General features: G+C 36.5%; 2 protein-coding genes across 4 annotated transcripts; one reads left to right on the top strand and one right to left on the bottom strand.

Annotated features, from left to right (window-relative positions):
• The first annotated feature begins 1,048 nt into the window (after nt 1–1,048).
• On the top strand, nt 1,049–7,134 carry tbpl1 (TBP-like 1). Of its 2 annotated transcripts, none has more exons than XM_086167464.1 (7): nt 1,049–1,159; nt 2,120–2,357; nt 2,493–2,575; nt 3,194–3,257; nt 4,315–4,418; nt 4,832–4,926; nt 5,813–7,134. In XM_086167464.1, the coding sequence occupies exons 2-7, from the start codon at nt 2,223–2,225 to the stop codon at nt 5,893–5,895; spliced, it is 564 nt and encodes a 187-aa protein (XP_086023590.1). In that variant the 5' UTR covers nt 1,049–1,159; nt 2,120–2,222; the 3' UTR covers nt 5,896–7,134. The 2 variants fall into 2 exon arrangements, with proteins under 2 accessions (XP_086023590.1, XP_086023589.1); XM_086167463.1 differs by having other exon boundaries at nt 1,053–1,184.
• Nucleotides 7,135–7,270: 136 nt separating this feature from the next.
• Nucleotides 7,271–16,560, bottom strand: slc2a12 (solute carrier family 2 member 12). Of its 2 annotated transcripts, none has more exons than XM_086167461.1 (6): nt 16,336–16,560; nt 15,435–15,517; nt 10,576–11,865; nt 9,600–9,722; nt 8,635–8,767; nt 7,271–8,537 (listed from the first exon to the last, which is right to left on the bottom strand). In XM_086167461.1, the coding sequence occupies exons 1-6, from the start codon at nt 16,374–16,376 to the stop codon at nt 8,438–8,440; spliced, it is 1,770 nt and encodes a 589-aa protein (XP_086023587.1). In that variant the 5' UTR covers nt 16,377–16,560; the 3' UTR covers nt 7,271–8,437. The 2 variants fall into 2 exon arrangements, with proteins under 2 accessions (XP_086023587.1, XP_086023588.1); XM_086167462.1 differs by having other exon boundaries at nt 16,375–16,560.
• Nucleotides 16,561–17,457: the final 897 nt, after the last annotated feature.

The raw sequence follows: 17,457 nt of genomic DNA, 5'->3' as shown, positions 1-17,457 counted from the left end.
GCTGTACCGTCCTGGCGGGTATAATTTTCTCCATGCAGAAGCTGATGTACCCATTTTTAATAAGAATAAGAATAAGAATAAGAATAAGAATAAGAATAAGAATAAGAATAAGAATAAGAATAAGAATAAGAATAAGAATAAGAATAAGAATAAGAATAAGAATAAGAATAAGAATAAGAATAAGAATAAGAATAAGAATAAGAATAAGATTAAGAATAAGAATAAGAATAAGAATAAGAATAACTTTATTTATTCCGAAGGACATTGTTGTGCCAGAGTTTCAAGTAAAACATAACAATAATAAATAATAGTAGGAAATTATATAAACAGTAAAAAAAGGGGGGGAAGAATAAGAAATACAAATAAAAATATAAAGTGTCAAAGTCAAGGCTATAAAGTGTTTTAAGGTCTTAAGTACAAAGATTTTGAGATTCCCTGCGGCTGAAGGGAGAGGAATTAAAAAGTCTGATAGCCTCAGGTGGCATTCAGTATTTATTATTGTAATAATAATAATAATAATAATGATAATTATTATTATTATTGTTATTATTATTATATTATTATTATGCCTGTATTATTATATAGGCATAGGTTGTCACTCTTAGACCTTTAATCATTATAATAATAATAATAATAATAATAATAATAATACTAATAATAATAATAATGATAATAATAATAATAATAATTATGATTATTATTATTATTATCATTATTATTATACTTGTACTTATACTTGTACTTATACTTGTACTTATACTTGTACTTATAATTAAGTTAAAAGATTTTGAGATTCCCTGCAGCTGAAGGGAGAGGAATTAAAAAGTCTGATAGCCTCAGGTGGCATTCAGTATTTATTATAATAATAATAATAATAATAATAATAATAATAATAATATCATTACTGATGTTTTTTATATCTTTAGTTTTAGTTTATTTTTTCTGTATCCTATCCTGGCAATCGGACGTTGTCTGTCGAGGCGTCCTCAACTTTTATTTTGAAAGTCAAAGCCGGAAGTTAACTCTCCAACTATCCAGTTTGTTGCTACTTGCATGCGCATCTCGTTGGTGTGTGTGTTTGCTCTCACAGTGCGAAGGGAATTTTACTGTTGACTGGATTGTTAATGTCTCGGGGCTACTGTACTGACAAGTGGAGAAGGTAGCGAAGGAATTAAAGCTAACATGTGAGATACACACATTTGCCAAAAAACATGTCAGCCCATGAAAACACGATATATCTCCTATTGTAACGTTAGCCGGCTAGCTCGTTAGCTATTGTAGCTAACAACTTTTCATTCATTACTGACTGAGCCCTTGTCTTTGTTGCTAGCATGATAGCTCTCCTCACTAAATAAGGCGTACTGAGGTATTGTTCGTATTTTTATTCCATCGCTCATCTATTTCGACAACTTGTGACAGCGAGAGCATAATTCGTGCAAGTTCTTTGTTTGCAGGCGATTGGCGTTACTTTAAAAGATGATGGCATGATAAGCTAGCATCCGATACCCAAACAAGCTTTTCAGTTGCGGTGCAACACATCAGTGGGCTTCATCAGCCTCTTTATATCATGAAGCTTTGGTAAATCGTTGATTATAGGTCTTAAATACATTTCAGGTCGTTTTCATTCTCGTGATATGATGCTTTGATTTGAGCGCCTCGAAACTTAGCATTAAACAGAGGCTGTATCACTACCGTTTAAGCTAACAATGGTTGATCCCAATGCGAATAAGTACATTAAAACTACGGAAATGCATCCTTCTTTCCCAAATACATTAATATATATGGCTATATATTCAGTAAATCACAATATGTATGTTGAATTTCACATACAGGTGAAAGTAAGCTAAATAATAGGAGATGGAGTAAAAATGCATCAGATGAGTAGACTTGCCCACTAGATAGTACAAAAATACTATATACGTATATGTGCAAGTCAACAGTCGCCCAGGATTGAAATTGTGAAAATATGCCCCGTCTCAGAGTTCAAGATAATTCAGCTCATCTTTCACTACCACTTTACACAGCTCATACTGCATGCAAATGTACTAAACTATGGATAAGTAATGTGCTATGACACTCATCTAAGTATTAAACCCATTTACATTTTTGTTTCATCTAGTCTTGAATCTGTAATCCGTCCTTAAGATGATGGTGGTGATGCCGTCAATGCATGTGTCAGGATAAAGTCCTTGCCGTCTTTGAGCAGCAGAACACACTTCCTCATGGATTCCAGCAATGATGACGCACTCGATATCATCGTCACTAATGTGGTGGCAACATTCAGGACCAGGTGCCACCTCAACCTACGCACCATTGCCTTAGAAGGAATCAATGTCATATATAAACCAGAAGTTGGGGTAAGGAATTCAAACTAACAGGTGTAATAAAACAGTGTTGCTTTGCATTGAACCTGTGCAGATTTTCAGCATCACCAAATCTGGTATATTAGGACTGTACTAGCTGTGTTAACATTTTGACCTCTCTGTTTGCAGAAAGTTCTGATGAAGCTTCGTAAGCCCATGATAACAGCCTCAATCTGGTCCTCAGGGAAAATTATCTGTACTGGAGCGACAAGGTAGTCACACCCCAGATCATAAAATCCTATCACATTTAAGGTTAATTTACGAGGTAACTGTTTGCAATGTTTTTTTTAGTTGTCCCTCATTGGTCTGGTACTGACAAAGGTATACATATGTTTTACCATGAGATTTAAAGATGCCTGTTGCTTGGCATTCTTAATGCTTCTGAAATTGTTATTTAGCGTCAGAGCATTTAAATAATGGAATGTACTGGTTAATGGCTAGTAATATACTGCCCGTGACCAGTACCAAGAAAGGATCTGGCCTCTTTAAATTTCCTTTTGGCTTTGTACATCATCCTCTGAAAGTTTTGTCCTAACTATCATAATTTGCTCTCAGGAACATAGAATATGGTTTTACAAACACAGATCATACAAATTTGGATTCATGTAACTTTTTTGTGTTATTACAGTCCGTCTAATGCCAAAACCATTCATCTGCGCTTTTCCCACAATTAGGATCTTTTTTATTATATATTTGTATTATGAGATTTGTGGACACAAGAATGAATCTTATGTATTCTGTGTAGCTCTCACATTTCATATGCATGGAAAACATTTATTTTCACCAAAGCTATGACATGACTTTATTGTGCTGTCTTCTCTGTTCCTCAGTGAGGATGAAGCAAAGCTGGGTGCTCGCAGGCTTGCACGATGTCTGCAGAAACTAGGATTCAAGGTGCGAATTTTGGGATAAATGTTGTTTAACAGCTTTTTTTATTAATGGATAGTATATTTTGAAATATTTTGGGATATATCAGAATGCATAAACACAACACCCATGATGACCAGGGATATTTTGAGTGTGGATATACAGGCTATCATATTTATTATGCTATTTGATAGAGGTTTTTATTGTGTTGCAAATGTGTTTTTTGTGGTTTGAAATTTCTTTATTCTTTCCTGACCTAGTAATGTGTGTTTAAAGCAGTTTATTTCAGTATTCTTGTTTTAGGGAAATTAAATGCATAAGCTCTGGGGATAGGGGTCACTGTAGAATGCCTTGCATAGTTTATCCTGCGATATCCATTTTAAAATATAAAAAGACATCAGCCTTGTTAACTGGTTCATCATCAACACTAAACAGTCAAACTGGGTTCATATCATCTCTTGCATTCCCATCACCAGCTGTGGACTGCAGCTGCACGTTGCACTCGAAGAGACTGCCCTCTGGTGGCTTACACTCACAACAGGCATATCTGTTTTACAGGATTATGTCTATTTCTGATAGATATACATTTCATAGTCATATTTTTGATGAATACTGACTGTTCAAATCATATAACGTAATTAATGTCTACAATTTACAGCTATATGAAAGAATTCCCACAATAACTCGGGAGAGTTGATGTATCTGGCATTAATCTGGACTGTTAATGTTGGTACCACTCGCTTAATTTGAGTCTTAAAGTGCTTATTTGTATTAACCATAACATAGTTCATGACTTGCTGCAAACCATTTTTAAAGTAAACATTTGAACATTAGCTCATTTGAATCTGTAACAGTATTATTATATTCACAATTTCAGGGGAGATTTGAATGGTCAGTGGATTATAGAGCACAATTGATTATAAAAATATATATCTGTTGAAAGAATTTTTAAGGCTTGCATATTGAAAGTCACATTGGTAAGATTGAAATAATATAATTTAATTGATCAAACAATTAACCATGTCTTGATGATTGAGAACCTTCACTGACACATCAATATACATTTGTTTCATAATTTGTCCAGGTGAGGTTTTCAGCCTTCAAGGTGGTGAATGTGCTGGCTGTGTGCTCCATGCCGTTTGCTATCCACCTCATAGACTTCACTAAGAACAATCGACCAATTGCCAGGTAATGCGCATCACTGGGATTCATTCACAATTGTTAAGTCTGGTTGTTTTTAATCATAAAAGGTACTGTAGATGGCTACTCACTTTTAAATTGGCTGATAGAACTGCAAATGACCAATATTTCTTATTTCACCAATATCAGATTTTCAAATTGGCAGTTGCATTGCCTAAATAACGTAAAGGCCTCTTTAATCAGCATCTGCATCAGAGGTGCTACTAATATTGAGGTAATATTTACCAAGATAGAACTATGAAAAGCAATCACAAAGTAACAAAATAACTTTTTTGTGTGCCTCGTTAGATGTTGTTCCACTAAATTCAAGTACAGGCACAGTGTTATGAGGCTTTTAAAATGTTTCACACAGGGTAACATTCTGAGCTGTCCTTGTCTTACTGGTATGATTTTGTTATCAGCTATGAACCAGAGCTGCACCCTGCTGCTACGTACAGGATCAAAAATTTAAAGGCTACCATACAGGTTTTCTCTACTGGCAGCCTCACCGTCACAGGTATCTGTCACACACAAAACAGTCACACGGGAGCTACACATTATTTGATCGAATTTCTCCTAAACCAGTGTTTCCCAACCTTTTTCGAGCAAATCACACAGCATACCACCAAATATACATAGGTTAATTCACTACCTGTTGCCATCTAGTGGAAGAGCATTTCATTGTTCTGCCTGCCATTGCATGTTGCCCACATAAATAGATGTATGAAGAAATATTATTTGCGTTGAATAAATTGTTTTTGGACCAATCAGGTGAAAATGGGTATTTTTCCACAGTATACCTGATGATCTCTCAATTGCACAATAATGTGCTGTGGTACATTGGTTGGGAAACACTGTCCCAGACTGTGGTAACTTATTGGACTTTTTTTCCAGCAGATTCTTTGAAAATTGAATAGAATAAAATAGAAAAGTAATTAAAAAATTATAAAAAAATAAATAAATTTGACTGAAACCCAAACATAAAATGTTTAGAAAAAACAAAATTTTATTACCATACACTGAGTAAAAAAAAAGGTTTCATATTATGTTTATCTGTATTCTGTTCATTTTTGGCTGTCCAGATTGTAATTTAAAATACATCCTAGCACTTACAGACATACACAGAAAGACATAGGGATATACACCCGTAAACTTTATGTATTTTGGCACATAACCGTGATATTCTTTTGTAGACTACAATTGGAAAATCTTGTATTCCATGACCAAAATATTCAAGGAAAGTTTCCCTCATTCATTGATGACCCACGTCATTTGTTGGCCTGAAATTGCTCAACAGAAGTTGTTGTTCTTATTAGCATTTTATTCTGGTATGTATATACGTATATTACAAAACATGACACCATGTTCTCATCACATTTGTACCCCACTGCCTTTTGGGACAGGACCAAAGGTGCAAAATGTGGCCACTGCTGTGGAGCAGGTGTACCCTCTGTTGTTCGAGTGTCGGAGACCCCTCTGCAAATGAAGAGCTGAAAACCGAAATAAAGAGAAACATTTAGAGAAAAATTGAGACTGGCGGAGAAGCACCCTATCACTTGGACTGATATGCTTCTTTTTCAAATGGCAATGGATATGATTGCCTAACATTTGACAGGCATGGGTATTGGACAGATCTTGACTTTTAAGACTACCTGCTCACATGTCTCATTGTGGATAGTGTGGCTATTGTGATTTTAATTGCCTAAACTTGCAAATATGTCTTCCAAACTTCATGTCCTTAAGTGGAAATTGCATCTGAAATGTCACCGGTGTGTGTAGGTTTTTTTTTGCTATTTCCATTTATTTGCTATAGGTGTTTTTTGCTTGGACACAGACACATCTGTTTGATGACCAGTGAAAATAGGTCAGTATGGTATCAGTACACTTGTATTTGCAGCTGTTTGTGGAAGACTTTCCGTCCACGGCTCATTTGTAGAAATCTCCTGCCCTACAAAGCAACCAGTACATATTCCTCATATTCCTCTGCCTAGAAGAAGGTTGCACTGTAGCCCAACAGTGTGAGCTGTTAGTGTTACACATTTATTCAGAGCAGGTTTCTAATTCAGATATACATATCCATTCATAATGCATTAATCTCACTTAATTGTTGCTCCTATTTTGTGTATTTAATTGTTCTTAAAACTATAAATATGTTCTTTGTCCAGAGCTTCAGGAAATGATAAGAATGCAAATGCGTTACCATTTTTTTTCCTTTTCTAATATTCATTTTACGCACAGTAAACTTGTAAATATTTAAATTTTTTTAATCAATGGCAATGTATGGAACATGATTGATGTAGTTAATGTTATTTCAGTTGCATGAGCATCCTGGAAAGGTTCTTCCCAGTTTTCACTATGTGAGTTGTTCACTGCTTATTCTTTCCATGCAACTCTGAGCTCTGTTTGTCTAGTTATACAAAAAAGAAAAAAAAAAGAAGCCAAACACATTCAAAATTCGTTTTTAGTAGCAGAGACAGTGAAACAGCTGTATTGGTCATGATTATGAAATATCACTGTACAGCCGTACAGTGTTGCATGGCAGTTTGCCAGACAACAGGTCTGGTAATAAAATCATGGCAGTTTTCAAGGTGATATAAAAACGCTCTTTTTATCAAGAATAAAGACAGATTACATGTTACAATGTGGAAACCAAATTCCTAGTGTAAACTCAACTGGCTCTTCACTCATTCATTTATTCATTCAAGTAAGGTATGTTTATTGTATACTATAAGCGAGACGGATTCTGGACTGAGTGCTTTTTGAAACAGTGTCAACTGAACATTTGTGACACTTGTTAACAAATTTTGTATTTTATATAAAAATAAATACTAATGATAAAACAGGCCACATCACAATGTCTGGTTCTTCATTTAATTTTGCAAAGGAATGTTCTGATTACAGGCTGAGTAAAGCAGACACCCCTACCCCCCATGCATTAGTTTTGTATCTTTTCTTTGCCATCATAATGAGGTTATCAATCAGTGTAAGAAAATCAACAAATATTACAAAATGTTTAGTTATAACAGTGCCTTAGTACATACAAGTTTTTTTTTTGTGATGCAGTAAAATATTGCACAGCGTAACAAAGTACCAGTCAAGCATTACTTTGTCATGTTAAAAAATGAATTTTAGAACACAGGATTAGCGCCTCATCTGAGGTAATTCCTGCCAAGACAACATAGTACATACTCACCATTAGTGCACTGATGCTGCAAAACTGGCACGACTAGTTTTTGTACTAAAGAATTCAAGAAGCAGGATAGAGATAAAATCATAACAGAAAAGACATAACTAAGGGACTGAACCAACACCCTAGACAGAACAAGAAAAATGTTGGATGTGATTAGTTATTGATTTTCAGTGTAGGGATTTCCTATTGACCTTCCTTTAATTTGTTAAGGATTTTGTTACTGTCACATTAGCTGAGACAGAGTCACTTGAATCTTGTAGAAAAGGATGCCTTGTGGGCATTTTTTATCTGAAGTCTGAGGTGAAGCAAAGCAGGTATTGGGGCTTGGCAGTGTATCAATATGTAAGGAATATTTTACCGCGAGCATTTTGGATTGTCAATTGTATATTAATGTCAAGAACAACTTGGAATAAACAACTGGTTTAATCAAACAAAAGCACATGGTAAGAGATTACTTGTACTTTTACACTGATGCTGAAAAAAGGAAAATCCTTTTTTTTTCTGAATCACTTAGCTCCATTATCTCTCATGATATATTTTCAACAGTTCATTAATAAAATCCTGATAATTTTAGCTTTAATTCTTGACCATTTTCAGGCAAGAGGGACCCTGAGATATCCCCAGCTGAATATTAAAATACCGCACAGATTCCAATGATTCATACATGGCATGTAATTTCACAACAAATTTCTCCCTGTCTTGAACCAACTACAGACTTAATAAATTATTATTAAAACGACAGGCTCAAATGTCCTTTTTTGATCATTATTGTGAGAAATCTTTCCTTCAGGTGAGGTGTGGAGAGATCTTTTCTTCAGGCGAGGTGTGAAGAGGGCTGTTAAAACACACAAGGGTTTGAAGGCATCTCTTTGGAGGTACTACTGATCAGGCTCTCATGAGGCTGGGTCGGTTTAAAGAGCTTCACTTCAAAATTTCTCCTGGTAAGGCAAACAAACAGAATTTGAAGGTAGAGCAAATGTCATTAACATCCCAGTAGTTTACATTAGACACGTGTTCAACGCAGTTGAAACTCACTTTTTTGCCAGTTCTTTGGATATTTCCTCCAGTGTGCGTCCTTTGGTCTCAGGGATACAGAGGATGATAAATACCAGCAGAACGAAGCTCATGCCAGCATATAAAAACATCACATTGGGAACACCGATCTTTTCTAGAAAGAAACAGCAGTAAAAGTAGATGACCAAATAATTCTTTCAAATTGATATGTTTGTTTTGCTGACCCCACTTCATTTTTTTAACTCTAGGGCTAAAATCTGTTATTTTTTGAACCAGTGCATATATCTGGATCAGTAGCAAATCCAATATGGAGCAAACGGCGAATATTCTTTATTTTGTAATGACAAACATACTGGCAAAAATGCATTGCAATTTTCAAAAGAACCAAATGCTCCCACTTGGTTTAGTAAAAAATATTTCCAAATTCACTGATAAGGCTGCAAAAATTAATTTCTCGGACATCCATATCATAGTTAATCCTAGTCAAAATCTTTATTATGGTAAAAGCACTTGATTTTTTTCGTTTGAAGACATTTCACCTCTTCAGTTCAAGTGGAATTTTGTGATGATAGTTATGTAATTAATGACTGTTATTTGTCAAAAAAGTAGGTTAAAAGTAGAAAGTAGGATAAATGGGGTTGTCATGTTAATGGGGGTGTTGTTGTCTGCTTACAAGATGCAGCTCTTTGTACCAACAAGCAACAAAGATGTCAGTTTTAACTCACAACTTTAAAATGTCTATGCCTAATTTAGAATCTAGACTTCATGTTACACAAAACTGAGCATAAATATAAAATACCGGTCCTTATCAGTCAATATATGTACCAGAAAGTCACTCTGATCTATCAGCGTGTCTCTTCTGTTTTTTTTTAGAAATGGCTGGCATATATGCAGCTTAAAATGACTGATGGCACATAAAGGGCAGGTGTTGTAGATTCAGTTGCCAAAGTTCCAGGATATAAATACACTTTACAAAGCAAACAAACCTGTAATTGTAAGGAACGTCATAGAAATGAGCAGGTTAGTGGCCCAGTTCACAGCTGACACCACAGACACCGCTCTGCCTCTGACTCCCATTGGAAAGATCTCACTGAGAACCACATAAACCACTGAAAGACAAACACAAATAAGTAAATGTAGTAAAATTATAACAACAAAAGATTTTATGTGAAAACATCTGAAAAATTGAAAACTTAGCAACATCTAAGGAGGACGCAAACATTGGCTTATCATGGCAGCTAAAGCACTTTAAACCACTGTGTACCTGAGACTAGTAATAGTTAGACAACACTTATTGTACTTTGCAATTAAAACAACTCATTTATCACAATTACAATAAAGTGTTCCGCATAGCAGGCTCATCTTTACAACTACCACAGATAATGCTCTACATCTGAAAACAAAAGAGAAACATGTACATATTACAAGTTGCATTTTATTTGGATGGATTCATCAACAGTATCAGTTATAGTGGTATGATAACTGTTGGTTAGCCTATTTGTTAGGTTGTTAACTGGATATGCACATGCCCTCATTGGACATATCAAACTAGCAATCTAGTCTCTGTTGTTTAGATTTGAACTCTCGTCGACGGCTACTATATGTACACGCAAATATACAAAACTGGTCAAAATCAGGAAACCTGACAGCAAAAATGCTTGGCTACTGCAATGGATATAAGTATTTCCGGAAAAGAGTGAAATATTAAAAGGAGGTTCGACACTTGCGATATAGTTATAGTGATTACTGCAAATAGGCAGTTAAGCTCATGATATTGTTGGCTCCTTTTCTTTGCCAATCTCTTTGATAATAATAACCTGTAATTACATATTGTGATGTAATTGGGGCGTTGATGAGGTTTGCCTTGAATGGAGAGGGTTGTTGTGTCAACTAGAAGTGTCTGGGAAATTGTACAGAAACTCTTAAGTGTGTTATGTAACTCCTAAGTTAATGGATGCTTACTTGGGCCGAGGCCGATGGAGAATCCTGCTATGTACACCAACAGGCTGATCAGTGACGCCCATTTCAGAGAGGAAGAAACCTCAATCTCTGTCCTCTGACCACCAAACATCCATTCCTCTTCTGTGTAACTCCTCTGCGTCTCCTCAGGGCTCCACGGGCTTGGTAGAGCTGTAGTGAACGCGTCACTGAATTTCAAGTCTGTTGAAGTTCTGTTTGGATCCCAAAGCATTTGTGTGTGGTTTGACAGCATGTGGCTTTTGCACAGGCTGGTGAGTTGAGTATGACTCTGCAGCGTCAATGTACCCAGCGCTGCTAAAGACAGTCCCATCGCGACGACACCCACACACAAAAAACTCTTAGGTCCCACGCGGTCAACCAGTAGAACGGCCGGGATGGTGCCGACTACCTTGACTACTCCAAACCCAGTGGAAGCCAAAGTAGCCGCTGCATCGCTGTCGAAGCCAACGCTGCGGAGGAGTGGCGAAGCGTACGATAGGATGTTGGGTTGACCAGTGGCCTGCTGGAGGAAGACCAATACCACACCTGTAAGAAGCCTCGAATGCAGGTTAGCCTTGGTGCTAAACAGTTCTGAGAAACTGTGGTCTGATTCTTCTTTAAGTCCATTTTGGATGTTCCTGAGTTCTGCTTCCACGTACTCTTTTATTCCATCCCTCATTCTACTCAGCACTATCCTGGCCTGGTCCACTTTGCCGTTTTTCACCAGGAATCTTGGACTTGGTGGAAGGAACAGAAGCACACCAATTTGCAGTACTGCTGGGGGGATTACTAGTCCAAATGTGAAAGTCCAACCGTGGGGCACACTAGCAAAGGCATAACTGCAGCTGAATCCAAGCATCACCCCCAAGACAAGCATCAACTCATAGAGTGTCACCAGCAGACCCCTCCTTTCCCTCGGGGAAATCTCTGCAATGTACAGACACGCTCCTGTGCCTGACAACGCCGTTCCCATGCCTACAATTACCCGTCCCAGTGTAAGAGCAACAAGTGAGGTGATGGCCATGAGCACAACACTCCCTCCAACCACCAGGGCCGCGCTCAAGAGCATAGACCAGCGGCGACCATAATGGTCCAGAATAGGACCTCCGGCCAGGCAGATGAAGAGAGCGCCAAGTAGTTGGGAACTGACTAGCAGTTCCTGTTCACTGCAGGAGAGGGACAGGAGGCCCCGTAGCTGCAGCAGGACCCCAGAGGTTAGGCCGATTTCATAACCCAGCATCAGGCCGCTCAGAGAAGCGGTAACCGCCGCTACCACCACCAGCCAGCTGCAGCCTGACAGGGGACAGAAACACAGCAAGTTTCTATTATCTTTCATCAAGGAGATTTACATTGAGATTTACCGAGATTTACATAGATCACATACATGTCTAGTTCCATTGTATAACAATACTCATGTGTGTGATCTTCATATTTGGAATAAATGCAAAACTCTCAATGTTAGTGGACCACATATTCAAATATGTACTTCCTCTTAACTTGCCAAAAGTTTTTTTTCTCGTTTCCGCGGTTAAATATTTCAGCTTCTCTGCATGAATTATATAAATAGAGTTCAAAAATAAAGGTTGTCATAAACTCAGAGAGGATCCAGTCTGTCCAGACCAGAAACCGATCTAGTCTCAGAGATTGCAATTTCCTTGGGTTATTAGAGATTACATTTCTCCCCTTTCATTTTCAGTTGTACCTGAGTTTGATTGATTATGCAAAATAATAAATAGTTTTTTAATGCAAAAATAACAAGAATGGAAAATTTAGATATAAAAATAATTGAAAAAACTAACTGTAAGCACAAGATATTGCAGGATAACTACAGTCCCACTACTTTTAGCTAACTAAATTTATTGTCTGGTTTAACCAGATACTGTGGATCTATTATCATCTGTAATTGGGCAGTCAACACAAGATGTACAGTGACCAGCTTGACGAGAGGGTTAAACATATTGATCCTCATTTACATCCAGTAAGGCTATAATATCACCTACCTGACCTCTCACTTACTCCACGGCCTGCAAGACAACATTTTTTCCTTCTGCTGATCTAACGACTGTCGAATCATCTTGTCTACAACTAATCTGATTTAAAAGCGGTAATTTCGACAATCAAGTTAAGAACATCACATGTATCAGATAAAAGACTTCGAGTACCAGTAGGTACAAATACAAAACCAAATTTTTAATATTTAAATCAATTAATGTTTTTTTCTCTTAGCTGAATTGTATTAGGTGAATGGGTATGAGTAAATAAAGTGATCGCAAGTTATATACTTTGCAAGAACAATAGTTATTTTGAAAGGAAATGACTTCATTCTGGCTTTGGATGTGGTAAACCTACTAACAAAAATGAGTTGTAGTGTGCTATAAATGAGCTGTCACTGAACAAACGGGACATAAATCTACTACATGCATGTTCTATACTGGGAGAAAACAAGAGCCAAAAGATTCGGTCATGAACTTCAATATGTATCTGGAAAAGACAAGCAAATGGCAAAGAAACAGCACTGCTGTAAATTTCTCCCTCGCACCAAAATGTTGCCCTAATAGTAGTAAGTAGTGCTGACTGTGCAGAGTCAGAGGTCAGAGGTTCACAAAACAAATGCTAAAGCAATCTTGTAAGTCATTGTTTCTGTTAGTTTGTTAAGAGCAGAAGGGCACGCAGGACTGTGAGGGAAGATACATCTGTTATCATCAGAGTCAAGTAGATAGAAAGGCACAAATATAAAACCAATGACTTCAACATGTAGCCATTGATACATTCATTCTGCAACAATTAGATATTTAAGACAGTGTTTGATCTATAGAAAAGATACCTGAAACTTTCTGTTCTATGTTCATGTGATTGTACCAAGAGTTGCAGCCGGTGGAATTTACATTTGATATTAAGGTGTCAGTGTTTCAGAGTGGCTACATGTGTGTGCGTGTCTGAAAGAATTCGGAGATAAATCAAAAAATCACTCTCACTTGTTCTCTCTGTGTCTCCCTCTTTCTCTCCTTCCCTCTTTCCTCACTCACATAAACACACAAACACTTCTAGACATTTAATCACAATAAATTTAATACACGCAAAGCTCAAGCATCTCTCTCTCTCTCTATATATATATATATATGTTTATATACATATATATATGAATGCATACAAAATACATGAAAATGAATGCTAATTATGACAATCCTGAATATAATTATATATTATCATAATTCTCATTATAATTCAATAATACATATATTGATAAATATATGACTTTGGAGGTTCTTGGTCATCCAGGTCACGGTGAATTCCTGTCGTAATCGTCTTATCGTGGCAACTGGACTTGAATTTCTTCACTTGAAAAGGTCTCATCCCTCAAGTCCAGTTGCCACCTCAAGACGATTACGACAGGAATTGATAAATATATGTATCAAGCTCTTTCCATCAAAGAGCTGTACAAACAAGACGAAATAAGATTAGGAAACAATGAAATAAAACACTAATTCAAATGCTAAGATAATGGTTGCTGTTAATTCCAAATAATAAATAAACATACTGAAAGGGAGAAGTGAGGGATAATATAATTTGATATCACTAAATGATATAATGAAAATGAGGGAATAGATGGAGTTCAAGGTCAGGGGTACTATAAGTTTATAAAACGTAAAAAATGGTTTAAATTGTGTAGGTTATATTTTATTGGAACTTTATTGATGCAGACATTCTTGTCTGTAGGTTCACTGGTGAAGCTAATAAGGATTCACAAGGGTTAAATATCAAGATCGTGCCACTGACAGCACTTTTTTCTTTCTCTCTTCTAATTCAATTAATGTTGCACAAGATACTCGCAAAACAGACACACAGCTGCAAACTGCAGGGTCCTATAAGGTTATTTGTTTTAACAGTTACTACACACGTCAAAACTTTTTCCATATGTGACATTATCTAATATTGCTGCTACACAAATCAGTTTTGCTGTCTTTGTAATATTACAGACAGTTACGATGCCTTTTTTTTATTCAGAGACATTTAGGTTTGGCTTCATACAGATGTAAAGAGATGTGAAAATGCTTAAATGTGTTTTCAGTACCAGCGCTGGTGTTTTTTTCACTGGATCCTGCATTTAAATCTGGTAATCTCCCTCAGATCAAGCTCTCTTTCCCAACAATATAAGAGTGAAAGATTTTAAACATGTACTATGGAAGGAAACAGTGAAAACAGAAATTCCACTTGTATGGCACACCCTGAATTAGATTATATTGAATTAGATAATAGTGCAATATACGCTATTCGTGAAAGACACTTAGTCACCTGCTTTATCTCTTTATCTCGTACATTACGGTGTTAAACTGATCAATTTCACACAGATTTAAATTCATTATATTTACCCTATGCAAAAATGAGCAAACAAACAAACAAACACGTCTCTACATTTCAGACGCTCCGTTACTCAGCTTTTAAAAAAAGTTAATCTCAACTTGACCTGGACTGCTTCCATTCTCAAAGACTTCTTGTCATGTAAGCAATTTCTTCAGATCATCTAATAAAATAAAGTAGAGGGATAAACCATTAAGGTCAGGATGACCCAAACGTGCATGTGAAGCAACTATAAAAACCTTACTAGTTTTTATCAATGATTGATACTTTAAACAGCTGATGATGAAAAGTCTGCCCATCTTCATGCATTCAAACTTGAGTTCATGGAGCAGGTTTAACACTCCAACCTGTTCCTAACTGTTTATTGTTAAGTAGTGTGCAATACTAGCCTTACTTTTTGGAGGATTGAAATCACATCCTCCAAAAACAGCAATATAAAAGCTCTTGTTTCATGTATTTTGTTATTTAAAATGATTATGAGTTAATAGCAGATACATGGGTACCTGGAGCCTTGGGTGGCTGCACTTTTTGGCTGTCATCATGGGAGGGGTTGCCAGTCAGATTATTGGTCATCTTCTTGGTCTCTCTGTTGAATTCCATGTCAATAAATAATCAATAAGTAAACAGAAAACCTTGGTGAGACATACACACAGGGGGAAAAAAAAAATCATAATTCAGTTTGAATGCATCAATAAAACAGAATGCATTTGGGATTTGAGTGGACAATGATACTTTAACCTACTTTAACCTTCACTTAAAAATACTGTCACAGCAACCTCCAATTTTGTGAGTGGATGAATACTACCCAATCATTCAGAAAAAAGTAAATCTCAATTTTGAAACAAAGTATTGAGTAGGTTATCCCACACAGAAGGGCATCTGTTTTCATTTTGTCAAATAAATTTAGTTTGAAAATGTTACATTCCTCCTTCTAACTTGATAAAAGAATCAAAGTCTTTGCCATAAAGTAAACATTAATAAAGCAATATAAGATTAACCTACAGACACGTATTAAATTTCAGATAATGGCTACAGGTCCAGCACAGTAGGCATAACTCCATCAGGGGAAAGTTTTCCCCAATTCCCTCAAAATAACTTAATCAGAGTTCTACTGGAAAGCAAAATGTTCACGCAACTTCCCCCCACACGCCCTCCCCTCGACATGGGACAGAAACCCTTTCCCTCCAGTGCAACTAAAGGGGAATGACAGTGACAAGCAGGGAGAGTCTGAGCAATAAGTGATCGGTCGCTGCTTCTTTCCCTTCAGACGAGAGATCGTCTTCGGGCTCAACTTCTTCTGCAACAACCAAGTGTTTTCTTTTTCCCCCTGTCTATTAAAGTTAAATCGCTCCCGCAAAAAGGCGGAGACTCAAATCTACGTCTGCAGAAGTTTGTGAGCCTTACTTGGAAACCCAGGTTTCTCTGAGGAGTTCCGGCACATACATTTGTTGTGAAGGTCTGTTGAAAAAGTTGCTTTCCCCCCCACGCCTGGCGCCCCGGCGCTGACTCTGCTGTTCCTTTCGGATCGCTGTTTATTTCTCCATGCGTTCGCTTCTTGTCACGTTTTGACAGACAGGTGACTTTTCCCTTTCGCCCCACGACAAACCTCCTCCGTTCGTGTTGCTGCGCGCTCGCCGCTTGTTTTGGTAAAAGTACGCCCGTAGCCCCGCCCACTTCTGCCAAGGGAACCAATAGGAAACGTTTCTCGGTCTTGAACGTGCTCTGATATTGGCTGAAACGTAGGATAATGTTTCGTCTCAACTTTATTATGTCATATGACCCTCGAATACGGTGATTTTTCTGAGCGGGATCTAACACTAATATACAGGACTGTCTAAGAAAATTTGAATATTGTGATAAAGTTCTGTATCTTCTGTAATGCAATTAAAAAAACAAAAAATAATTTTCATTAAATTTCTAATATTTCGATATAGGATTTTTGAGTTTTCTTAAGATGTAAGCCATAATCAGCAATATTAAAATAATAAAAGGCTTGCAAAATTTCAGTTGATTTGTAATGAATCCAGAATGTATGACATTTTTGATTTTGTAATTGCATTACAGACGATAAAGAACTTTATCACAATATTATAATTTTATGAGACAGTCCTGTATATATATGCTGATATACATATGTATACGCACGTATACATATGTATATGTAAAGTATATTTATATAATGCAAAGTTTATAGCTGCAATATTTGGGGAACAAATGGATTATGCAAAGTTGAAAATGTGTTTATTTTGCAAATGGATTTACATGATCTTGCAGGGTTACTTTAATGGATGGACTTTTTATGGTAGCAGGGAGACTTGATGTCAGACTAGACAGGGGAGGTGTGTATCTCTGTGCTTTCTAATTTTATTCATCTGAGTAGATCTTAGCCTTTGAAACATTTAATAGTTTACTTTTTTATTACTCTTAGTACGTTTCTCTTTTCAAAGTGCTGATCTCTGCAGTTTAGATGCTCAATAATTATATAAAAGTAATTCATGAAACAATGGGCATTGATATTATACTGTT

This window comes from Fistularia commersonii, chromosome 20 (genome assembly GCF_037954325.1).
Source record: "Fistularia commersonii isolate RoL2024-O1a breed Wild chromosome 20, RoL_Fcom_v1.0, whole genome shotgun sequence".
Classification (NCBI taxonomy): Eukaryota; Metazoa; Chordata; class Actinopteri; order Syngnathiformes; family Fistulariidae; genus Fistularia; species Fistularia commersonii.
This window is presented reverse-complemented; position numbering and strand designations above follow the sequence as displayed.

What these genes read in the sequence shown, in the direction of transcription:
- tbpl1 (XM_086167464.1), top strand. Translation starts at nt 2,223, where the DNA reads ATGGATTCCAGCAATGATGACGCACTCGATATCATCGTCACTAATGTG. An exon ending in TATATAAACCAGAAGTTGGG is followed by an intron (nt 2,358 to 2,492) that starts GTAAGGAATTCA and finishes CTCTGTTTGCAG; the next exon opens with AAAGTTCTGATGAAGCTTCG. An exon ending in TGGCAGCCTCACCGTCACAG is followed by an intron (nt 4,927 to 5,812) that starts GTATCTGTCACA and finishes CTTTTGGGACAG; the next exon opens with GACCAAAGGTGCAAAATGTG.
- slc2a12 (XM_086167461.1), bottom strand. Translation starts at nt 16,376, where the DNA reads ATGTATGTGCCGGAACTCCTCAGAGAAACCTGGGTTTCCAA. An exon ending in GCAGCCACCCAAGGCTCCAG is followed by an intron (nt 11,866 to 15,434) that starts GTACCCATGTAT and finishes GTCCCCTGTCAG; the next exon opens with GCTGCAGCTGGCTGGTGGTG. An exon ending in CTCCATCGGCCTCGGCCCAA is followed by an intron (nt 9,723 to 10,575) that starts GTAAGCATCCAT and finishes TTTGTCTTTCAG; the next exon opens with TGGTTTATGTGGTTCTCAGT.